The 26,709-nt window shown below is 40.4% G+C and overlaps 1 protein-coding gene across 1 annotated transcript; it reads right to left on the bottom strand.

Moving 5' to 3' along the window:
• Positions 1–1,388: 1,388 nt before the first annotated feature.
• On the bottom strand, positions 1,389–26,652 carry fah (fumarylacetoacetate hydrolase (fumarylacetoacetase)). Its single transcript, XM_062029767.1, has 15 exons — positions 26,499–26,652; positions 26,089–26,199; positions 25,852–25,973; positions 25,032–25,081; positions 22,775–22,865; positions 22,438–22,535; positions 21,307–21,359; positions 21,113–21,212; positions 16,356–16,486; positions 16,046–16,121; positions 14,077–14,123; positions 11,923–12,024; positions 3,417–3,534; positions 1,679–1,767; positions 1,389–1,562 (listed from the first exon to the last, which is right to left on the bottom strand). Exons 1-14 carry the CDS (start codon positions 26,577–26,579, stop codon positions 1,697–1,699), a joined length of 1,251 nt encoding a protein of 416 aa, XP_061885751.1. The 5' UTR covers positions 26,580–26,652; the 3' UTR covers positions 1,389–1,562; positions 1,679–1,696.
• Between the last annotated feature and the right edge of the window lie 57 nt (positions 26,653–26,709).

Below are 26,709 nucleotides of genomic sequence, written 5' to 3'. Positions count from 1 at the left end.
TCTGACGTCACTTCCTGTGTGGGGCGCGGTCTTTCTGGCATCACTTCCTCTCCTAACTCAGTTTGTAAACGATCAATGAGTCCATACAAAGCTAAGAGCTGGACATTCAAAAAATACACGGCGTATTTACCCGTGTAAAAATTTGTCAGAGGAGGGGGACCTTAAACGATGGTTTAGTGTGGCTAAAACGGGGTTTAGGCTAAATAATTATTCGTTTAAGGGGTTAAACGACTTAGTGTTGACAAGGTCTAAGCCAGGACATGCTTCATACTACAAGTGATCCAATAAACGATTTATTGGGTTACGGTTTTTTTTGCTGGAAACCAAAAGCACTCCCAGCCTGCCTTGCGGCACTTGATTTTTAACATCTTCACATGAATCCATAACCTAATAAATCACACATTAGATTTGTAGATAGTTTGTAGAGTGGAACATACAAAAATATAGCATTCTTTTGAGTTTTGATCCCACATGACGGTTTGGACATTATTATACATTTTCTGTATTTTGTATTATTTCTTGTCCAGTGCTCCTATTTTTCATTTGTCTGCTTTTACTTCTCAGCATCTCATCTTCACAACTGCCACCTGTTTGACTCACCTGGCGGCTATGAGCAATCAAGCAGCTTCTAATTCCAGCCCTGTCTTCAAGACGGGATTGTATCATTGTGCTGTGTACCTTCATGCTCCATTGCTGAGTTTTGTGCTTTTCCTACCTGTGCTTGTCAGTCTTCTCACTCACGTGTGGTTCATTTTTGCTTTCGACCACACTGGTCCTCCCTGGGTTGTACCAATTAAATGTACTTTTTGCCTGCACTTTGCCTTCCGTCTCTGCATCTCAGGGTATTTTGGTATACGATTGTACTCGATGGAAAGAGTTTGCATATTAAAAGATCTAAAAGGACTGTTTTCCAAAGTATTGTAACCATTATATTCCCACGGGTCCATTTCCATAATGAAATTGCAAATTGCGTTGGCCGTCGAGTCGTCTCTGGCCGGCTTTTTGTCCTTGGGCCTTTCTTTTTCATGGTCTCTCGTCCTGGTAATGATGGTGTTTCAGGTGTTTTGTTGAGATTTGATGTGTTGAAGCCATTTTTTTTCTGTTTGCAGGGCATTTGGTGTGTGACAGAAGAAAACGTGAAATGTCTTCCAACACGAACAACACTATGTTTGTTCGTGAGCGCTTGTATTGTTCACCATAACTCACTCACAGTACAGTAGGAGTAATCTCGTCTCATTGAAGCATTTTTTAAAAATTAAATCTGTTATTGGAACAATTTTTTTTTTATGTCATAATTCCTAATATCAGCTTGATAAGTATTTATGTTTTGGAATGTTGGAGGACACAGTAGAAAACACCTTGCTACAAAATGTGCAGAAGGGATATTGACAAACTTCATTTGGTGTAAGGATGTCTTCCAATTTAATGCTAATTAAAGATGAAAAATAAACACAACAGATGATTTTGTCTCGGAAAACACGACATCAATAATACTGATATTGGTACCACAGTAACACAACATCATCTTGTGAGAAAATTCCAGTAACAAGGCCACCTTTGCCCTATGGAGCGAGAGAGATATATGCATGAATGATTAACCTAGGTTCATATCATGGCAAAAATACAGTGTGTGATATTGTGTGAGTTGAATATTTAGTTTCGACTAACAAATGCACACCTTTTTATTGAGTGGGTTTCAGTGGGCAGGAAGGATGGTTCCAGTGCAGGAACCAAAGCCGACCCTGTATCCATCTTTTTCACCATAACCTGTACAAAGACATAATAATAATAATAATAATAATAATAATGGATTAGATTTTATATCGCGCTTTTCTATTGTTAGATACTCAAAGCGCTCACAGAGAAGTGGGAACCTATCATTCATTCACACATAGACATACAGGTATATATTTCTAGTTGACTTATGCATATTTGGTTAAAAAGGTCAGATGAAGGCAACTTCTTATTTCACCTTTCAACTAAAAGGCTTCTTAACTTCTAAATTTTAGGTGTGAACCTGCCCTAATTTTGTCTCTGGTGCACATGTTCCCTGGGAGTGGTCCCAATTTAGGGTGGGTACTGAATTTGAGACTTTATCGAATGCCGACCAAATTCAGTCACTACCTATTCACATAAAATCAAATTGTACCATATTTCGATACCTTTCTGACCATGACGTCACCTCTGGTTGCGGATGGGCACTGGCTCAAGCACTTGGTGGGGTTAAAAAGCACTCAATGCAAACTCAGTTGGTCCTCCTTTAGGTGATGTTGCAATTTTCCATGCCAATAAAGCAAGCATGCTTGATAGAAAGCACTCAAAAGTACAGTCCACTTTTTAAAATATGTTAGCTCTATGCTTGGATATGCCGTATACGTATATGCTATCAATTACCAATAGCATTAGGGATTTTACGTGGCAATTTCAACACCTCCACATTTGGTAATCAGAACTACAACTGATATGCACATTATTATCAAACAGCCGATGTGTAAAAAGTGCAATACTTACAGTAAAACACTTTGTAGAACTCAACAAAATACATGACAGGTACATTTAGAGTAATGGAAAAGCTCCATGCAAAGTCTACTACTGTATATAACACTTGCAAATAACACGCCGGAGTGTAAGAAATTCAAGATACAGTAAATCCTCATTTATTGGTGTTAATTGGTTTTGGGCTTGACTGTGGTAAAGGAATTTCTCCAAAGTAGGAATTATTAATTATACATGAAATGGTTTCATAGTTAGAGCATAAAAACTTCTTTACACCCTTCTAAATACAGTTTTTACCATTATTAGAGCCATGTTGACATTAAATAACCCTCATAAACTCATACTTTTACCCTCGTAAAGGCAGAACTGTATGCTGTCTGAGGCTGAACCAATCAGTGGCCACTATACTGAACAGCACACTTGGATTGATTTGGTCTCATCTAGTGGCCAATACTACTGCGGTATTGATTTTTTAAGTTTAATCAGCAATTGTTATGCATGAAAATGCTAAATTTTGGCCAAAAGTACGTAAAATAAGCTTGAAGAAAACCTGCTATAGAGTGAAGCCGCAAACTTTGTGGCGAGGGACGACTGCATAACAACTGAATAATGCAGTTAAATGGTAAATACATAAATAAACAAAAACTATTTTATTATTAAACAATTACAACTTAATAATACATGAAATGAAAATTGGTATCACATAATTTCAGATGTTAAAGGCACCCATCCTTAGTCACCATAGAGTTGATGTTGGACAAGTGAACGGCCATCCTGCATACCAATACAGTTCACCTCTCTGAAGGCAAAACAACTCCTTAGTAGCCACTAGTCCCTTGGCGGCCCTGGCTAAGAATCTGGTACAGACTATTGTTAACCATCGCTAACTAACTTTATCTTATAGTAACCAGTGATGTTACCTGTCATGGTGACTTCATCTCCATCTTGGAGGAAAGTTCTGGTTTCTCCTCCGCCAAGGTCAATGCTCTTAGATCCCCTCCATGATAGTTCTAGCATGGAGCCAAAACTGTCTGCATCCTGTGGGTGACAGTGTACGTACAGTATGGATATTGTATGTAAGAGACAAGCAAAAATAATATTCAGTCTTTACTGTAACTGACTTATTCAGTTTGACTACATTTTCCTATTTAATACATCATTTAGCATGTTAATTAAAGGATCCCCTATATAGGGGGCTCTAAATTGATTCATGATACAGATATATATGATAGTATATATCTGCATCATGAATCAATTTAAGTGGACCCCGACTTAAACAAGTTGAAAAACTTATTCGGGTGTTACCATTTAGTGGTCAATTGTACGGAATATGTACTTCACTGTGCATCCTACTAATAAAAGTCTCAATCAATCAATCAATCAATCAAAATTCTGGACACATACAGTACATGCATATATGATGCAATTCTTAAATTATATCATCATCATGTGGAATCACTTGAGTCGAGTAGGATTTTCTTTCCCAATCTGGGCACTCGTAGGTGAATCACAAGGTCAGTCCTCTATTTACAAGTCTTTGGCAGACTGGTTATTCAATAATTCCTGATGGAAGAAAGAAGATGGTTCTGTTTTCATGAATCTTTCTTTTCCTTCTTCTCCTGGTGGTGTCCCGGCATATCATTTCTTTGTGATAGCTATGCTGAAAGCAACTAAACCCCTCCAGACTGTGCGATCTGTGGCTAACTTTTTCCAGTTGTCAGTATAAATGCCACATCTTTTAAGATTACACTTCTGGTTGTCTTTACATTGCTTGCATTGGCCACCTTGTGTTTGTTTACCAATGTCCATCATTCTTCTTCCAGTTATCCGAGTTCGGGTCGCGGGGTCACCGGCCTAAGCAGAGACGCCCAGACTTGTGTTACCTGGCCAGCCAGGAGACATAGTCTCCCCAACAGGTCCTGAGTCTTCCCCGTGGCCTCCTATCGGTTGGAAGTGCCCTAAACACCTCCCCAGGAGGATATCCGGGGCGCATCCTGACCAGATGTTCGAACCACCTTATCTGGCTCCTCTTGATGTGGAGGAATAGCGACCTTACTTTGAGCTCTTCCTGAATGACTGAGCTTCTCACCCTATCTTTAAGGAAGAGCCCCACCACCCGACGGAAGAAACTAATTTAGGCTGCTTGTACCCGTGATCTTGTCCTTTCGGTCATAACCCAAAGCTCATGATCATCGGTGAGGATGGGAACGTAGATCGACCGGTAAATTGAGAGCATTGCCCCCGGCTCAGCTCCTTCTTTAGCACAACGGATCACCGATCCACCTGTCGATCTCACGATACACTCTTTCCTCACTCGTGAACAAGACTCCAAGGTACATGAACTCCTCCACTTGGGACAAGATCTCCTCCCTAACCCGCAGATGGCCCGCCACCCTTTTCCAGGCGAGAACCATGGACTCGCAGCTAAGATAGGCTCCAGCAACCCCGAAAGGGACACGCGGTAGAAAAAGGATGGATGGATTATTGCACAACAAATGGAGCCTAGCTTGTCTTTGACTAAAATAATGATCACAGAGATGAAGACTTGAGAACAAGGTAGGAACAATTACACTTCCTTGTTTGACTCCAACGCTAATGTCAAAGGCATTAGTTTCAAAACTAGTTCCAAAATATAGAGGAATTGAAAGATATCAGCCGGGGTTCAAGGGAGCCCTTTTGGGGGTTAAAGTTGAAAATATTTGACCATTTTTAAGATCCTTTGGAAGGCATTTCCTATATAGAAATACTGTAAAAATGCAAGAAAACCAATTGTTTCTGTCTATTAGATGCTATAAACTGAAAGCCACACCTCTTCCAAAATGTGCAACATCCATAGTTGATGTCATTTGTTCAGTGTTTTGTCTGAATTGAGAACATATATTTACTACATCACTGTAAGGCATTTCATTAACACATAAGAAATGATGACTATATTTGATAACAAATATTGTAATTGTAAAAACTCAAAATAATTAGTTAAACTAGTGAGTCACTTAGTAAAGTCATGGATGTAGGATTGCATGTATGTTATCTGCTACAAGTTTGTTTGTTTAATCAGTTATAACATGAATCTTTTTATTACATGAAATCTTAATGAATTCATGATTATACTTGATAGTACTTTTTTATGAAACTTTAGCCACGAAGCACTAGATCCAGTAAAGGTTAGTGGTTCTAGTATTTTAAATCAATCGAAATGTGTGTACCCTGTGATCTGAAGGATTTGAATACTTTTATTGCTAACTACATATATTGCTAGCATACACATACACCTAATGAAATTAGTATATTGAACTTCCCATCATATTTATGCATGCTGACTGTCATATAATAGTATATCAGTTGGTATTGCTGTAAATGGTTAGTTTTAAAGTAACACACATATAGAGACACACAATAAAGCCCTGACATGAGGTTGTGAGGTATTTGCGAGTGGCAATAATCATCAAGATAAGCCAGCGAAAGGAGCAGTTTCCCTGGAAACTAGAGTCAGATGGGACAAAGACAACCCAACCCCCCTTTGGAACTGTGGAACAGTTTATCAGTCCTTGGGAAGAAGGAGAAGACAGACAATTTGCAAGGAGCCAGAGGTGGCAGGATGTCTCTCTTTCTCTTCTTGTGGCCATGAGGGAACTGTATTTATTTGCTTCAAACAATCACACTGTCAAATCTAAGATGGTGAATCTGAAAATTGACGACTTGGTGAGCTTTATTATAGATTAAACGAACATGCGTAGTAGAAAAAGTTATCCTCCCTTCAGATCCTTGTGATGCAAATTAATTTAGCAGTGCATCCGCATTCAGCGGCCTAGTCTACAGTGATTCGTAACTCACCATGTCAAAAGCTTTAGACTTCTCTTGTGTTTACTCAAACTAAGTTGAAAGGTCACCGTCTTTTTCTGTCTGAGTTTAGCGGCTAATCCAATTTCGTCGTGGCCCATCTTGACAAAACAGTCCTATGTAAAATGTTTTGGACAAATAAACACGGGAGCATTTACTTCATAGAGGTTGGGAATACAGGCTCAGCTATGTAAGCTCTGTAGAGAGGGAGTTGGCATGTCCAAGAATGACCGCATTTGTACATCCCTCAATCAGTGACCTCCATCCATCCATTTTCTACCGCTTGTTCCCTTCGGGGTCGCGGGGGGCGCTGGAGCCTATCTCAGCTACAATCGGGCGGAAGGCGGGGTACACCCTGGACAAGTCGCCACCTCATCACAGGGCCAACACAGATAGACAGACAACATTCACACTCACATTCACACACTAGGGCCAATTTTAGTGTTGCCAATCAACTTATCCCCAGGTGCATGTCTTTGGAGGTGGGAGGAAGCCGGAGTACCCAGAGGGAACCCACGCAGTCACGGGGAGAACATGCAAACTCCACACAGAAAGATCCCGAGCCCGGGATTGAACTCACGACTACTCAGGACCTTCGTTTTGTGAGGCAGACGCACTAACCCCTCTACTACCGTGTTGCCCAGTGACCTGACTGTTATAAAAAATACTCCAAAACACAGCATTCAGAAGCTTCCAAATCTGCCTGCTAGCTCCCGCCCACATGAATGAACCTTGTAATTTGATACATTGGCATTGTTTAACACGAGTATGCAACTGTGGGGGGGGGGGGGACGATTGCTGAAAAGCACAAAGACTTTTGCACCATCCAACAAAGATTATTGTAAAATAAACTGTGTTGTAAACGCTGAAAAGGAGTGGTGATGTCGGTGATTGGTGGTCCAACGAACCCGGAGGAGCAAGACCTCCACAATTTGGCGCCCAACCGGGAAGGACCACCAGAGGCGGGGGAGGAAGATCCCATGACGGCTCTCGCGGGCGTGCTCGCGGAGGTGGCAGCAAGCACCCGCCAACAGTGCCAGGTCCTGCTGGCGATGGCAGAACAGATGGGCGGGGCACGGCCAGGGCCGACGGCCATCACCATTCACCGCATGGGGGATGAAGAGGACCCTCATGCCTTTTTGGACATTTTTGCGGCCACGGCGAGAGCATGCGCGTGGCTGGAAGAAGAGTGGGGGGGTGCAGCTCTTGCCACTCCTGACGGGGGAAGCGCAGCGGGCGGTGCTCAGCCTGCCGGCGGCGTCCCAAGTGCGCTTTTTGGACCTGAGGAGGGCGGTGCTGGACCGGACGGGCTGTACCGCTGAAGAATACCGGCGCCAGTTCAGGTCCATGCGGCTGGGGAAGGAGGACCGGCCATTCGCCTTTTGCCAGCGGCTCCAGGAGGCGGCGACGCGCTGGCTGCAGCCGGAAGAGGGAGACGGCAGGCACCAGTTCGTCCGGGAGCAGTTTCTGGAGGCGATCCCTAAAAAGACGGCCGACTGGGTCCGGTACCACCGGCCCCGGGACTTGGCAGCTGCGGTGACCCTCGCCGAGGACCACCTGGCCATCCACCGCGAGGCGCATCCGGCAACCCTGGCGCACGGACAGAGCGTGCGACGAGAGGAGAGAGTAGAGCACATCCCACATCATGACCTGCGTGACTCTTCTGCTCTTTCTCTGCAGGTCCCGGCTGCTGCCCCCAGAACATCTCCCGCGCAGACGGCCCCTCAAACGCTTGGGCAGGCGTGCTGGAGGCGTGGGCTGCCCGGTCACGCGCGTCATGGACCTACACAGGTGGAGGTGGGGTGCGTGACCCGGGTGGCCGGCCCTTCAGTGCCCTCCCCCGGCCTGGGTGAGACGTACGGTATCAAGGTAACGATACAAGGGAGTACATAGCAGGCGATGGTGGATTCGGGCTGCGGGCAGACCATGATCCACCAGAACCTGGTTCGACCCGGGGCTTTGAGGCAGGCAACACGGCTAAAAATCAGGTGTGTTCATGGGGATGTGCACAAGTACCCTATGTTGCCAGTAGAAATTTGGTATGAGGGACAAAAGCATAGGGTCGAGGTAGCTGTAAGTACGCACCTCTCGCCCCCCATAATTTTGGGCACAAATTGGCCGGGGTTTAGAGGTTTACTGACACAATGCGTGGGGGTGCGTTCATGGACCGTAGTAAAGGGGAGTATCCGCGCAGTTCTCGGTGGCGACGCGGGTCCATCCGACACTGCCGAGCGGGAATCGGTGGGGGCTTCGCGGGAAGCCCCCCCGGCTCCCTATTGGCGCCCTACGGAGGACTTTCCCCTTGAGCAGTCTCGCGATGAAACTTTGCGTGTGGCCTGGGACCAGGTGGATTACATCGACGGTCAGCTAGTGCGCCCGGGAACAGCGCGGGTATTCCCTAACTTCTCCATTATTAGAGATAGATTGTACCGACTGAGCCGTGACACTCAAACAGGAGAGGAAATCATCCAGTTGTTGGTGCCGAAATGCCGCCGGGAAATGGTTTTCCAGGCCGCGCACTACAATCCCATGTCTGGCCACATGGGGTATAATAAAACACTCAATCGGGTCATGGTCCGATTCTATAGGCCGGGCATCCGGGCAGACGTGCGCCGGTGGTGCGCTGCCTGCCCGGACTGCCAGCTGGTGAACCCAGCGGCCACTGCGAAGGCGCCTTTGCGCCCATTGCCGCTCATGGAGGTCCCATTCAAGAGAAATGGGATGGACCTCATCGGACCATTTTACCCGAGCACACGGGGATATCGCTTTGTGTTAGTCCTGGTGGATTACGCAACGCGCTATCCCGAAGAAGTGCCCCTGCGCTCCATCTCTGCAAAGAGTGTTGCGCAAGCTCTGTTTCAGGTCATCTCCCAAATTGGAATCCCGAAAGAGATTCTGAATGACCAGGGCACGTCCTTTATGTCACGCACGATAAAGGAACTGTACGGGTTATTGGGAATTAAAGCGATCCGTACCAGCGTGTACCATCCACAAACAGATGGGCTGGTGGAGCGGCTAAATAAGACGCTAAAAACCATGATCCGTAAGTTTACGCACAAGGACAAACCAAATTGGGATAAATGGCTGGATCCCCTAATGTTTGCGATGCGGGAGGTACCCCAAGCCTCCACAGGCTTTTTGCCTTTTGAGTTATCGTGCGGCAGGAAACCGCACGGGGTGTTGGACGTGATTAAGGAAAGTTGGGAGGAGGGTCCAAGCTCCAGCAAAAATTAAATTCAGTACGTCATGGACATGCGAGTAAAACTCCACACGGTGGGGCACTTGTCACGCGAGAATTTGCTCCGTGCCCAGGAACGGCAGCAACGCACGTACAACAAGGGAACCCAGCTAAGAAAATTTTCACCGGGAGAAAAAGTGCTAGTATTACTCCCAACATCCAGCTCGAAATTACTTGCGAGGTGGCAGGGACCTTTCGAGGTCACACGGCAAGTGGGTGATGTGGATTACGAGGTTCGACGCTCGGACCGGGGCGGAGACACTCAAATCTACCATCTAAACCTACTGAAAGCATGGAGGGAGGCGGAGCCTGTTTCCATGGTAACAGTAGTGAGGGAGGAAGAGGAGTTGGGACCAGAGATCCCGCACTCTGCCCCACCCCCTCTCCTACCCTGTGACAACCAGTTCACGTTAGCGCAGAGAGCGGATGTTGCCAAGCTGCAGCGGCGCTTCTCTGGTGGGTTCTCCTCTCGGCCCGGGCGCACAAATCTCATCCAGCATCATATTGAGACCAGCCCGGGTGTTACGGTGCGATCTCGGCCATACAGGCTCCCCGAACACAAACGCAAAGTAGTTCGGGCGGAATTAAAATCCATGCTGGAATTGGGGGTAATAGAAGAATCCCACAGTGCGTGCACTGTGGGAGCCCCATCGTTCTGGTAGAGAAGAAGGATGGGTCTGTGCGGTTCTGTGTGGATTACCGCAAGGTGAACGGAGTATCACGTTTTGACGCGTACCCAATGCCTCGGGTCGACGAGCTCCTGGATCGGCTGGGTACTGCTCGTTTTTTTCACGACACTGGATTTAACCAAGGGCTACTGGCAGATTCCCTTGTCACCAGAGTCCAAGGTAAAAATTGCCTTTTCCACTCCGGAAGGTTTGTACCAATTTGTGACACTTCCGTTTGGCTTGTTCGGTACGCCCACCACGTTCCAGCACCTCATGGACCGGGTACTGCGACCCCACGCTGCATACGCGGCTGCCTACCTGGATGACGTCATCATCCAAAGTAGCGGCTGGGAAGAACACATGCGGCGGGTGGGGGCAGTGCTCGAGTCCCTGAGACAGGCAGGGCTCACCGCCAATCCGGCGAAGTGTGCAGTTGGCCGGAGGGAAGTACAGTATCTGGGGTACCACTTGGGAGGAGGGCAGGTGCGGCCGCAGGTAGACAAAACAGCGGCAATTGCGGCCTGCCCAAACCCCAAGACGAAAAAAGAGGTAAGGCAGTTTTTGGGTCTGGCAGGTTACTACCGGAGGTTTATCCCCCGGTTTGCGGACCTAACCAGTCCAATCACTGACCTCACCCGAAAGGGTGCTCCAGATCTGGTCCAGTGGACGGAGCAGTGCCAGCAGGCGTTTGAGAGGGTTAAGAAGGCCCTCTGCTAGGAGCCGGTCCTGCACATGCCTGATTTTTCTCTCCCGTTTTGTCTGCAGGCTGACGCGTCGGGCAGAGGACTGGGAGAGGTTTTGTCCCAGCAGGTGGAGGGCGTCGACCGACCCATCCTTTACATCAGCCGGAAGTTATTCGAAAGGGAGGCCAGGTACAGCACAGTGGAGAGGGAGTGCCTCGCCATCAGGTGGGCGATCAGGGCCCTCCGATACTACCTCCTGGGGCGCTCATTCAGCCTCTGCTCGGACCACAAACCTCTCCAGTGGCTCCACCGCATGAAAGATGCCAACGCGCAAATCACCCGTTGGTATCTAGCTTTACAACCCTACAACTTCAGAGTGATTCACAGAACGGAGGCGCAGATGGCCGTGGCCGTGACTTCCTTTCCCGCTCCCTCACAGGGGAGGCGGGGGGGGAGTGGGCGTGGCCGGACGGCGTCCCGGCCTGAGTCTGGCGGTGGAGGTATGTGGGGAGGGGGCGTGGCTTGCGGACCTACAGCGAAGCGGGGTGTGCCAGGATCGGCTTCGAGATTAGCGGCAGGTGAGTAGATGACACAGCTGAGAGTGTTTGTCTGATCACCTGTCGCTCTGTTAAAGGCAGCAGTCAGGAAGGAGAAGGTTTTGATGGTGAACACGATTCGAAGCAGAGCAGAGAGACCATTGACGTGCTCAATCGAGGCAAAGACGATTGCTGAAAAGCACAAAGACTTTTGCACCATCCAACAAAGATTATTGTAAAATAAACCGTGTTGTAAATGCTGAAAAGGAGTGGTGATGTCGGGGATTGGTGGTCCAACGAACCTGGAGGAGCAAGACCTCCACAGCAACATTGTAACATTTATGTGTCAATCAAAAGGAAAATCATCAAGGGTCCCTTTTAATTGATTGTTGTCTTTAAGGAGATGTTAATATTGAATACAAGCAATTATTTAAGGGGAAAGTGTGCCAGGAAACACTTACAGGTCCGCTGATGGTTCCAGAAGCCAGCAGGTCTCCAGGTCTGACGTTGCAGCCGTTGACAGTGTGATGGGCTAGCTGCTGCTTCATGGTCCAGTACATGTACTACACACAAAACATCACTAAAAAACTATTTTTATTTTTTGTCGGCTGCTTTTCAAACTTTGTTTAGTTTTAGTATTTTACAAAAGTCACTAGTGACAAGTTAAAGCAAGTACTTTCTAGTAATTGCGCTTCTTGTAAACATGCCGTAATTTTTTAAAAAATCTGCAAAGTTTGTCATATTCCACATCGAAATATAAACTATGTTATCATTTCTTTTGTTTCATATCAGCATAGTAATGGCACATGTAAATGTAGTCAGATTTTTTGGTTACACATTAAGGGCCTAAAGTGCTAAAGAGTGTGTGCAAAGTACAACATTTTGTATTCTATTAGTAGGGGTGTGATAGACTATAAAAAGTGCAAACGTGGTGCAGAACTAACTAAACAAGTATTTTTTAGGCTGTTACAATAGAGACACAAATGTATTGCACTTCTATGACATCATGCTCCAACCTGTAGTGTTCTTTTATGTTGTGGAACATGCAGGGCACAGCTATAATCGGCAAAACCTTTTCTGGGCGTTACAAAAGAGCATCTTGACACAGAAACTATCTTTAGCACGCCGAAGGTAGATAGCAGGAAGACACCGGTGTTGTGCCAAAAACATCTGCTATAACTGTAATGTTACACTAAAATCCAGGCGTAAGAAAATGCATGGAGCAAGAATATTTTTGTACATTGAGATATATCAATAAAAAAAACGAACACCATTAAAAACACAAAAAATGCCAGCAGACACCTAAAGAAATCAATTGCATTTGTTTTAACCATCCCCTTAAAAGGCTGTTTGCAACCTTTACCGATTTGGCTAGTTATGTTAGCTACGTATCTTTCAATGTATAGCCCATGGTAACAACAACATGAGTCTCTTGCTCTTGGACTGATTTTGTGTATGTACATGCGCTCCCTGCTTGTACGTGTGGACGTGAGAACGGTTAGTGACGAGTCTGAACGCCAAATACATTTCTCAGGCCAACAAGCAATTTTTTTTTTTTATCAATAATTAGTAACTCTGACAAATATAGACACTTTAAATGTTCTGTTAAACAAGTAATAGTGACATAAGCTAGGGGTGGTTTTATGTTTTTAGGATTAAAAAAATTAACTGTGAGCAAGTTGTAAAGAGTCCCTTTAAGTCATTCAACAGTTACATAATTATAAAATGGAATTGCTGAATAGACAATATGTCTATCGTTTTATTTCTCACAGTCCAAATATGTTGACATGCACACGGATGGAGGATTCTCTCTCCATCGTCATGATTGCCTACTTTTCGCAACCATTTGTGTGTAACTGTGCTAGTTTGCACTTGCCTTTCCTATCGTGCTGAATATAGAAAAATAACTTACTAAATGATTATACAGTAATCTCTTGTTTATCGCTGTAAATTGGTTCGGAGTCTGACTACGGTAGATGAAAAGTAGGAATTATTTATTAATCAAATATTTACACAGTAGAAACATAAAAAATCTGTTTACTACATTCTAAATAGGTTTTTGACATTATGAGAATCCTCTAGACAAGAAATAACACCCACATTGTCACTCCTTTAATTCAAAATAGTAATGCTGCCTGACACTGAGGCTCAGCCAATCAGTGGCCAGGATACTGAACAGTGTGCTCTGTTTGGTTTAGTCTCACCTACTGGGCAATACTACTGTAGTATTGCTTTTTTTTAAGTTCATCTTTTGATTTAAAATCCCTAATTTAGGCCATAATTTACAGTACATAGAGTATGTTTTAAAAATGAAAATAAAAATCTGCCATGTGGCGGGAAGTGAATCTCCTCTTGCCAGTATTGTATGTTCTGATAATCAGCATATATTCTGCAAATACATGAAGACACGCTTAATGGATTGTTCTCGCTATTTTGCTCATTTAACAGATGTAATCTTCTGTGCACTATCTTAGTAGTTTAGTTTTGCATACTATCAAGTTTGTACATATTTTAGTACACGCAACCTTGAGAAAATTTGGCCCAAAATTAGCTGTTCATTATAATGTGTAATGTTGGTGTACGTTACACGCAAACTTGATACACAAGGTTCTCACCTTAAAGTTCGACTTGCAGATGGTTGAAGATTTTTTCATACGCTGCCCTGGTGGGAAAAAACAGTACAACTCAACAATGTCCTGTACTTATTTCTTCATAATTCATTTAAATAATCTGTGTTTATTTTATTTTCGATATGTGTCTTTACCAGTTTTTTTTTAATCAATATAATTTATTAATTATTTCCAGTATGAGGACAGTAAATGGGTTAAATGGGTTATACTTATATAGCGCTTTTCTACCTTCAAGGTACTCAAAGCGCTTTGACACTATTTCCACATTCACCCATTCACACACACATTCACACACTGATGGCGGGAGCTGCCATGCAAGGCCCTAACCACGACCCATCAGGAGCAAGGGTGAAGTGTCTTGCTCAAGGACACAACGGACGTGACGAGGTTGGTAGAAGGTGGGGATTGAACCAGGAACCCTCAGGTTGCTGGCACGGCCACTCTCCCAACTGCGCCACGCCGTCCCCCGACAGTGACAGTAAAGGATTTGGGACAGCACAACACTGTGATCATGCGCACACACTCAGGAACTAAGTGCATGTTGCACACAGTATACCAGGGGTCCCCAAACTTTTTGACTCGGGGGCCGCATTGGGTTAAAACAATTTGGCAGGGGGCCGGGCTGTATATATATATATATATATATATATATATATATATATATATATATATATATATATATATATGTATATATATATACAATATATATATATATACTCTGCATATGTATATATATATATATGTATATATATATATATATATATATATATATATATATATATATATATATATATATATATATATATATATATATATATATATATATATATATACACTACCGTTCAAAAGTTTGGGGTCACATTGAAATGTCCTTATTTTTGAAGGAAAAGCACTGTACTTTTCAATGAAGATAACTTTAAACTAGTCTTAACTTTAAAGAAATACACTCTATACATTGCTAATGTGGTAAATGACTATTCTAGTTGCAAATGTCTGGTTTTTGGTGCAATATCTACATAGGTGCATAGAGGCCCATTTCCAGCAACTATCACTCCAGTGTTCTAATGGTACAATGTGTTTGCTCATTGGCTCAGAAGGCTAATTGATGATTAGAAAACCCTTGTTCACACATCTGAAAACAGTTTAGCTCGTTACAGAAGCTACAAAACTGACCTTCCTTTGAGCAGATTGAGTTTCTGGAGCATCACATTTGTGGGGTCAATTAAACGCTCAAAATAGCCAGAAAAAGAGAACTTTCACCTGAAACTCGACAGTCTATTCTTGTTCTTAGAAATGAAGGCTATTCCACAAAATTGTTTGGGTGACCCCAAACTTTTGAACGGTAGTGTATATATATATATATATATATATATATATATATATATATATATATATATATATATATATATATATATATATATATATATATATATATATATATATATATGTATATATATATATATATATATATATATATATATATATATATATATATATATATATATATATATATATATATATATATACATATATATATATGTATATATATTTGATATATATATTAGATATACACATATATATTATATATATATCTATATATATATATAGATATATATATATTAGATATATATATCGCACTTTCCGCGCGCGCGATGATGTCACGTTATCGATGAGAAAATGTATTTTTAGACAATATGATTTGCCGGCTAGGAGACACCGTGAGTAGCAAGCGGTACAAAGTGGATAAGAAAAGACAGAATTTTTATTTATTTTTTTTATATTTGGGACTTCCCGCGGGCCTGATTTTGGACGCTGGTCCGTAGTTTGGGGACCCCTGCAGTATACAGTATAAAGTGTACTGACAAAAGTTTTTAATTTGAGACATAACATAGATGAGATGGTGTGTGTGTGCTGTGTAACTGCAAAATGACACAATACTTTGTTAGGTGCATACCTTTTAGAGATACAAACAGCTTGATGTTGAACGTGTAAGGATCTTGATGTCGGAGGTAGGGGAGGGGCTCTGGATCCTGCAACAAGAGGGGACCAAGAAGAAATATTGTTATATAAAATAAAGACTGTACTACACTGATCAGTGCTTAATGTTGGTTATTATTTGATTGTACATTTGCAACTAGTAGTTTTTTTTTGCAAAATTATTGTATGAAACAGTTTTTCTGTTTGCACCTTTTAATTTGTAAACATACAATATATTTATGTAATAACAACAGTAAATATCAGTCTGCTTCAGATAAAACCCTAACCTGAACAGGATTGGGCTCCACAAAAGGCAACAAGGCCTCCATAGGGACCACCCATGGTGAGATTGTTGTACCAAAGTTCTTTCCCAGGAACGGACCCAGAGGAACGTATTCCCAAGCTTGGATATCCCGAGCTGAATGAGAATAGACACAGGTAACACATTAACTTATTAAGAAAGAACGTTTGAATAACAATTAGTACCGTGGCAGGAGAACAAAGATCTAGAGAGCTGAATATATCTTGTGGTGTACCCAGGGATCAATACTGGGACCAAAATTGTTAAATCTTTATATAAACAACATTTGTAATGTAACAAAGGACTTAAAGTAAGTACTGTTTAATAACAGACACAATGAACAAATTAAAAAGACGGTTTGACAAAAACAGACTATCTTTGAATCTCAGTAAAACGAAAATAATGCTATTCACTAACAGTAGAAGGGAAAGTCAAACACAAATACAATTAGACGGAGTAGATATTAAAAGGGTAAAAAAAAAAACATTTTTGGGTGTAGTAATAGATGATAAAACAAACTGAAAACCTCATGTAAAAATATACAACATAAAGTAGCAAGAAACATGTCAATAATGAATAAATCAAAACATGTTCTGGACCAAAAATCACTTCATATTCTCTGCTGCTCACTAGTTATTGTGTACAGCTGAAATTTTGTACAAAGCAAACTATAACCTGCTACCAAAGAATGTACAACAATTCTTCTCAGCAAAAGAGGAGAAATATATCTATAGAGGAAAATTTAATTCAAAACATTTGTATGCACATACACATTCACTTTTTGCATATCAGTAGGTGTAATTAAATTATGGAATGGATTAAGCAAGAAAATCAAACAAAGTACTAATATTATTTTGTTTAGGAAACTGTTCAAACTACAAGTACAAAGAAGAAGAATTATGATAAACATTTTGAACCTTAAAAAAAAAAAGATAATCTCATTCATCTCCTAGGTCAGGGGTCGGCAACCTTTACCACTCAAAGAGCCATTTTGACCCGTTTCACAAAATAAAGAAAACAATGGAAGCCACAAAACTCTTTTGAAATTTAAAATGAAATAACACTGCATACAAAGTTTTTTTTGTGCTTTGTGCTATGTATAAACCAGGGGTCTCAGACACACGGCCCGCACCTTAATATGAAAATGTAATGTTAGTACGGCCCGCAAGTTTTATATGAATGCCGCTTGACAGCATCACACTTGCCAAACCATCCAATTTTACCGGGAGACTCCCGAATTTCAGAGCAACTATTCTATCTAATGTTTCTGATTTTCACCCAAACAACAATAATAAGGGCGTACTATGACGGCACTGCCTTTAGCGCCCTCTACAATCTTTACAAACAGCGTGCAAGCCCAGTCGCATGTTGTATACGGCTTCTACAGACACTTAAGTGACTGCAAGGCATACTTGTTCAACAGCCATACAGGTCACACTGAGGGTGCCCGTTTAAACAACTTTAACACTCTTACTAATATGCGCCACACTGTGAACCCACACCAAACAAGAACGACAAACACATTTCGGGAGAACATCCGCACCGTAACACAACATAAACACAACAGAACAAATACCCAGAATCCCATGCATCCCTAACTCTTTCGGGCTACATTACACACCCCCGCCCACCTCAACCGACGCACGGGGGGCGGGGGTGGGTTTGGTGGTAGCGGGGGTGTATAATGTAGCCCGAAAGAGTTAGGGATGCATGGGATTCTGGGTATTTGTTCTGTTGTGTTTATGTTGTGTTACAGTGCGGATGTTCTCCCGAAATGTATTTGTCATTCTTGTTTGGTGTGGGTTCATAGTGTGGCGCATATTAGTAACAGTGTTAAAGTTGTTTATATCACAACCCTCAATGTAACCTGTATGGCTGTTGACCAAGGAGTATGCCTTTGCAGTCACTTACGTGAGAAAACAAAGTCCGTATACTACATGTGACCGAGCCAGCACGCAGATAGCATGGTGTAAAAGCGGACGCGACGATATGTTTTAAAGGACGTTAAAGGAAGTGCCATCACGGCACGCCCTCAATATTGTTGTCCGGTGGAAAATCCGAGAATGTTGGCCCCGGGAGAGGCACTGAAACCCGGCAAGTATGCAGCTGAGCCGCATCAGAGTGGTCAAAGAGCCGCATGCGGCTCCGGAGCCGCGGGTTGCCGACCCCTGTCCTAGGTGAACCATAAATTACTTAACTATTTATTTATGAGAACTTTAATTATTGAGTGTATGTTTATATGTGCAATATCTATTTATGTATTTCATATTTGTTTACTTACATATTGTATATGAAATTATATACTCATTTTCATTGTTCTTTTACAGAAAACAAAGAAATGGTATAAAACTTATTTGATACAAAAAGGGGTAGGATTAAATAAGCTCTGCTTCTTCCCACTCCTTTTCGGACATGCTGTAATGAAACAACTGAAAATAGGTGATGTATTACTTTTTAATTATATTGTATGCATGTTCAAAATAAACTGAAACTAACTAACTAATGTTTAAAAATAACTATGCTTTACCTCCAAAGAACAGTCTGGTTAATTCTAAAGCCATATCCACCGGAGCACAAATCTTAACAAAACACCAATTTCCCCTCACTCTTGTTTTAAAAAACATTGCCATCAACATCAGTGTAGTTGGGGAAAAAAACTGTCTGTCCACAATCCACATAAAAACACATTGATATGTCATGCATGGATTCAAATGTGAAAGGTGCCGAATACTTAGGACAACACAAATACGACATCATGTTGAATATTATTGATCATGAGTCTAGTTTTACTTAAAGGGGAACTGCACTTTTAAAAAATTTTATTTTGCGTATTGTTCACAATACTTATGAGAGACAAGAAGACAAAATTATTTTTTTTGCTTTCTTACATAATTGTCTCCTTCCAAGTGGCTAGCAAAGCAGCTAATGGGAGCAATCAATTCTACCTCTAATCACTTAAAAAATGCATTCAAAAACCATCAACAATACTTAATTTACGTTATGTAGCCTGTATAATAACCAAACTGTAGAGACATTGTTATTGTAAGAGCGAACACTGAGGAACTCTTTTTCTAGCGTAGTAACAGATCGTCATGCTGCGGTATTAGCTGTATAAACTTGCTATGGCAAGAGATAAGCTAGTTTCTACGTCAACACGAAAAGCGTTTACAATTGTAATGCGCAACACTGCAATATGACACCAATCTGTACTGACTTAAAAACATGAACAATCATATCACAGTATCTGTAAAGTATTAGCCCACATTTCATGTTTTGTTTGTACATAGCTAGCCAGACAGCGTATGTACTGTAGTTGTACTAACACGTATGGCGTGATGCGTGTATCATGATTGATATTAAAGTTACTCAATCGATGGACAGTTGTTCGTCTGGTCCACCACACCCGGAACGTTTCCTGTTGATTTTGGGTAAGCATGCCATTTATGTCGAAATAGCTTGGCTCCAAGTTTCATATTCATAGCATCGTCACTTTCACCTGACTCTTCCAGCTTCTGTCTGCACCAACGTCTCACTCTTCCTTCGTGCTGGCTTCTATAAGCAGTAGTCAATCTTCCGTATATTTAAGTTAAAAAGTATAAGGTTGTGAATCCTCATTTGTCCAAAAATAGTCGTCTTTGTTGTCTGTTACCAAGTCTGCCATGATGAGAACACACTCGCGTTCGATTCCGGAAGTAGGAACACATTTTGGTTGTAAGAAGTCAGACGTGCGCTGCTATGGAAACAGAAATCAATGCGCGGAAGAAGTCAATTCCGGAAATGATCAAAATGATCAAAATACGGTAAATATTGAACGTACTACATATTGTTATGAAGGTGTCTGTTACTACATTATATATAGACTTGCAGTGCGTAAATAAAAAGGTTGCTGGAGGGGTTTAAAGTTATTTTAGAGGGATTTGAAGGCTACAACGGTGACTCCAAATAGCCGCATCTTTCAAGCGTTTTTTTATCATCTTTAAAATTGTATATATAAAAAAAAAAAAGATATGTGTGTTGTCTCTCATAATGATTGTGAACTAAAGTCAAATTTTAAAAGATTCACAACATTTAAAGACACTTAGGCAGTTTGAAGTCTGAACTTTCCAGGAAATGTCTGCATGATTGTGTCAACATGCCTTGAATTCAGCGAGTGAATATTATATGCCAGCATGGTCATTGACTCAAATTGTTGTTTTCTAGAGGAAGTTAGACCAGAGCAAATACATCTTGGGTTCCAAACTTGTGATTTACATGACTGAGGCGTTCTTAGAGGCACCCCTTTAAGTCCTCTCATTTTTGGCATTTACATGTATTTTTCGTATGTGATTTATGTAACTAAGGTGTTGCTGTAGCGTGTTTACTTTAGATGCAGTCATTTGTTCCCCTTCTTTAGGCTATTCAACCGGTGGCCCACGAGTTCAGTTATATCAACTTCTGAGAAACTCACATTTTTGTAGCAGATTCTTAAAACACTATAGTGCTTTAATCGATAATATCTTTGACTAGCTTTTTTGCAGAAGGTCCTTTAAAAACAACTGAGCGCTCCTGTAATTGATAAAATAAATAAAGACCAACAACAAATGTCTACTGTTGAAGACGCCGCTTGTCAGGAATATACAAAATCTGAATAATATTTAAGGGAGAAGTCCAGGCCCGTGTCCTGAGCTTTCTGGAAATGTGGCCCCCAAAACAATTTAGTTGAATATCCCTGATAAATATCATATAATGTGATTAGGTTCTCACCACTCCAGTCGTTCATGAGTACCATGCCAAAGATGTGTTCATGGGCTTTCTCAATGGGGATTGGCTCCCCAGGCAAATTCCCCTGTCCAACAAAGAAGGCCTAAACAGAGAAACACATGTTGTACTGCAATATTAAATAAGGACATAGGTATCAAGCCTTCTTTAGAATGATGCATAGTCAAACTTGTAATCACCATCTCCAACTCAATGTCCAACTGCTTTGACGGGCCGAACACAGGAGGTTTTGCTAGAACAAAGGAGAGATAAACATTGTTTTTACTGTTATGTGTTGTATATCATTGTATATTCTTCTTGAAGGTCTTCTTGAACTTAAAAAAAAACAGTCATTGACAGTAAATCTACAGTAGGGGAGTAACGATTGATCAATATATCAAAAGATCAATTTAGATTCCTAAATTTCAAGTATATTGATCTGTGCTCAGGAAGTTTGCTTTCCGGAAGATCGATATCGATCCATCATTGTTTTAAAAGGGAATAGATCGATTTTATTGATACTAGAAAAAGGAAAACATTGGATTTAATCACTTTTAATGATAAGGATGTTAAACCATAAGTCTGTTTGCCCGTCTGTGGCGTCATCAAAACAAAAATAGCGGATACCTACAGTGGTTGAGAAAGGTCATAACAAACGCAAATGCCACAAGACAATATCATGAATCACAACACAAAAACTTTCAGCTATAGCACAATTGCAAAAGCCACAACAAAGGCAAACGACACAACACAATAATATAAAGCCACAACACTACTTTAGGACACAACAAAAATGACAGCAGACAAGTTATGGCAACGCATTGACTTCCGGAACACAACAACTGGGACCCAATTTAATTAGAAACAAATAACTACAAGAGATGGATCAAGAAGGCTATGGAAATTAGGAAGTGGATGCAAACACCATCATCAGGAATGAGGGGGCATACATGCATCCGTACACCTGGGACCCTTATTCAAAAAAGATGTGAATGCATTGGTCATTAATTGTTGTTTACTTGCTTGTTTGTATCCATAATTCGTTTATACATAATTCCCTTACAAGAAATAACAGGAATATATGAAGCGTTACCTGCATTGTCCAGTATCCAGTATTTATTTCACAGTCACATTGGTTGAATTGTGTTAGCTAAAAAGTCACCAAATCAATTTCAACTCACTGAATTGTTTCGGATTGTATCATTCTTAAAAAATAATAGCGTCCCTGAATCGTATCGACAACCACAAATTCTGAATCGAATCGAATTGTTAAAACAAATCGTTACACCCCTAATGTACAGTGTACGGTTAAGTGCATGTTATGAACTTACTCTGATCAGGTCTCATCTGCCCTGCGGGTCGACGAATGGGGGTGCCCGACACAACCACCGACGATGCTCTGCCATGATAGCCTACTGGAAGCCTCAGCCTGCACATAATAGCAATCATACAAGCACATGAATAAAGACCAGGAACTATCAGTAAAATGGGAATCTAATACTCATGCTGGATTCATGCTGTATAAATATTTAAATGTGATCGTTATCTTAAATATCAATAAAATCAAACCTGTACATGGTGCAATAATCAAAGATTCCTATACAATGTGTTCCAAATAGTTACTATTATTAATATATTTCGATGACAAGATATGGTTATATAATTTACCAGTTTGACATCAGTGCATTTTCCTTTCCGCGAAACATGGTGCCTACATTAGTTGCATGATCTCTGGAGGAGTAGAAGTCAGTATAATCACCTGTAAGAAGTTAGGAAGAACAAAATGTGATATATTTTAGGTTAAAGAATCCCCTGTCAGTAGGAAACACTGACACCTAGTGCTAAGTGTTATATTTTTGTCATGTAAAAAAAATCATTGGCAGCCGAAACAAATATCATAACACATCCATGTGGCATATAATTCTTTATAATTCATAAACGTTTTCTTGTTAAAATTGCCTTAATCTGTTTTCCTTTGTAGCTCATAGTTTGTTTTTTATTGGCCAACGGCACAATATAAATCTAATAGGATCAAACTTGCATGTGGAAATTATGAAGGATGATCAGGAACAATAAAAAAGTTAGGAGGAAAACAATATGTTGGCTACATTATATTCAGGAATAATTTGATTAAATTTAAAAAACAACAAAGCAGTCCATAAACTACACTTATAATTGCTTTTAATTGAATTTTAAATCTTTTTTAAATTACATCAGACATGAAACATCGGTGTTATCTATTGACTTTTTCCAAAAACAAAATGTGTTGGCGATTTGGCGTATTTAGAGATTGGTACTGCGTTTCATACTTTTCCGTATTTCCTGGTATCGCTTCATGTAAAAATAAAATCAAACAGCACCACATTTCTAAACCTTTGTCGCACGTGACGTCATGTCTGCTCGCAGACGCCGCACCAGCTCAAGCACTTGGCGAGCAAACAGGCGTTTTTTTTAGCAGACTGTTTATAAGCATTTTCCATGCCAACAAATCAAGCTTGCCTGACAGAAAGCGATTGAAAGGAAAGTAAGGCTCCACTTTTCAAAATGTGCTAGCTCAATGCTAATTTAAATCAGATATGCCATATACATGATAATGATTAGCGTTAGCAATTTTACATGACGATTTCAACAACTCCAAATTTGGTCATCAAATTAACAACTAAGATGCATGTTACAATCAAACAACTGGTGTGTATACAGTATAAACACTTTGTAGGGCTTAACAAATGACTAGACTGACACATTCAACTTAATGGCAAAGACTACTTCCTGATTAAATCAACACACTGTATTCTATACACTACCGTCATCTAATGTCTTGGAATTGCAACTGCATGCAAAGTCTACTATATAATGCTTAGAAATGAGACTCAGAAGTGTAAGAAAACAAGCTATAAGAACTGGACAGCATAGTTATCATTATCAGCTCACTGTTAATATAAAAAACGATTAATTGTCGAAAAAATTAACATTCATTACCAAATGAAAACACAATAGTACCAACAATTTGACGATTGACGTCCACTGGGGTGAGTTTTCTTTGCCCGTATGTGGGCTCTGTACTGAGGATGTCGTTGTGGCTTGTACAGCCCTTTGAGACACTTGTGATTTAGGGCTATATAAATAAACATTAATTGATTGATTGAACAATTTATCAAACATCAATTCCCACAAACTGGGAATTGGTACTGTACCGGTTCAAAAGGTGCCCATCCCTTGGCATATATGATATTATTTAGATTATTTCATTTAATTTGGATAATCTAGGAATATATCAAATAATAAAAAAATGTAAATTCAGTTTATTGTTCCATTAATTTGTATCCTATGTAACTCCCCTGCAATATTCTTAATTAAAAAATTAAAGGCATTACTTAAGTTGTCTTCAAATTGTGCTATTTCAAATATATTGTTATGGTGTACTACAATGTGTAATACATGGTGTACACAGATAAATGTACAATATATAATAGTGTGTACACAAGACATATTATATATATATATATATATATATATATATATATATATATATATATATATATATATATATATATATATATATATATATATATATATATATATGTATATATATATATTTATATATATATATATATTTATATAATAGAATATTTTATTTAAATTCAATACTTAATAGATAATTAATGTAAACATAATTATTCAATATTCTAAACAAATATTTTTATTTAAATGTGAAACATGTAATACAATGAAGTGTAATACAATTTTACAATATTATATTTACAATATACTAGCGCCTATAAATTATAAAGATGAAAATATATATACATAAAGTATTCCATAACAATTCAAATTCATATTGCAAAAGACAATACAAACTTAAAATATTGACTATGTATTTGATAATTGTATGCTATATGCATCCAGATTTTTCAAATAAACATACCAATATCAGCTGGAAGATGCATCGTGGCTGCACTTTGAGAGACAAAAGCTCTGCAGACACAAAAACAAACCCCAAAATGAAGTATCTTGGAAACTAAATTACAGAGCTTGAGTTTTGAGATATATAAACAAAGAAGATCAAATAGTCATGCATTATATGTAAATACTGTATTAAAGTTTTTAACTACATGTAAAACACGTACAATAGCAAAGACAGTTAGCAGGTAGAACACATATTTTTGTCCCATGCAGTCAGACAAGACAAATATTATATTGATAAAAATATGTTCCTTGTGAATCAAAGGCATGAGTGTGACACCATAGAACAGGGGTCCCAAAACGTTTTGACTCGGGGGTCGCATTGGGTTAAAACAATTTGGCCGGGGGCCGGGCTGTATATATATATATATATACTGTATATATATATATATATATATATATATATATATATATATATATATATATATATATATATATATATATATATATATATATATATATATATAGCGCGCTTTCCGCGCGCGCCATGATGTCACGTCATCGAAGAGAAAATGCATTTTTAGACAATATGATTTACCTGAGGTGCTAGGAGACACCGTGAGTAGCAAGCGGTACAAAGTGGATAAGAAAAGACAGATTTTTATTTTTATTTTTTTATTTTATTTTTTATACTTGGGACTTCCCGCGGGCCTGATTTTGGACGCTGGCGGGCCGGATCCGGCCCGCGGGCCGTAGTTTGGGTACCCCTGCCATAGAAGATTATTCTAAACCAAAGCATTCTTGTGATTGATCACTGATAGGGGTCAGGAGAAAATGCTCACCTGCTGCGTAGCTCACAGTCATCTCTTAGAGTGCTGTGATTGGCTGACAGCAACACTTGCAAAGTACTCCTGGTCTCCTTCCACGCTTCATAACCCAGAGCCATGAATGCGTTTAGCGACGGCTGATAGGCCAAGCACAACATTAGAAATACTGTACACTGCGATATAATGTATGTGCAGTATATACTGTATCAGATATCATTTATCACTGCATGTGCACGCGTGTGTATTGTGTACCTGCTGAAAAACATGTTGATGTTTGGACATCACAGGTCCTTGAAAAAGTGAGAAGATCACGCTCAGGTCCAGAATCTGGTCCCCAATAGCAACCCCAATCCTACGCTTGGCCTAAGGAAATTATATAAATAGAAAATAAATAATGATTCAATATTTTTTTAATTGGTTAAAATAAGATATATTTTTTTAAATATATATTTAAAGAAGACATGATGCATAGTTATAAAATACAAACCTACAACAAAATAAAAATGTGTAAATTAAATTGACATGAGGAAGAAAACATATAAAGATATAAAAATGGTATAATATATGCTGTTTGCTTATGTGTTACTAGTTACTGTTACTGACAACAGCAAGCATCCATGCAGAACGTTTAAGAGAAAGCAAAAAGTACCTCCAGCACTTACATGTTCAGAAGTGGAGAACACTCCATAAGGTAGGTTGTGGATAGAAAAATCACAAGTTGTATCTACTTTTATAAAAGACATTTTGTGTTTTAGCAGTTGCCTCTGAAGTTGCAGCTAAATGAGGCAGTGTAAAAAGTGCTTCCAGATGTTAACAAGCAGCCTTTGGACGGACCCGCCTGTTTCTGCTCAGCCAATCACATGCCGCCTCCAG

This window comes from Entelurus aequoreus, linkage group LG02 (genome assembly GCF_033978785.1).
Source record: "Entelurus aequoreus isolate RoL-2023_Sb linkage group LG02, RoL_Eaeq_v1.1, whole genome shotgun sequence".
NCBI classification, from domain to species: Eukaryota; Metazoa; Chordata; class Actinopteri; order Syngnathiformes; family Syngnathidae; genus Entelurus; species Entelurus aequoreus.
This window is presented reverse-complemented; position numbering and strand designations above follow the sequence as displayed.

Excerpts from the sequence above, each read along its gene's own strand:
- fah (XM_062029767.1), bottom strand. The coding sequence starts at position 26,579 with ATGTCTTTTATAAAAGTAGATACAACTTGTGATTTTTCTATCCACAAC. Across the intron at positions 25,974-26,088 it reads ATCAACATGTTTTTCAGCAG|CCGTCGCTAAACGCATTCAT; the intron begins GTACACAATACA and ends TTGGCCTATCAG. Across the intron at positions 16,122-16,355 it reads TGGAGCCCAATCCTGTTCAG|GATCCAGAGCCCCTCCCCTA; the intron begins GTTAGGGTTTTA and ends CTCTTGTTGCAG.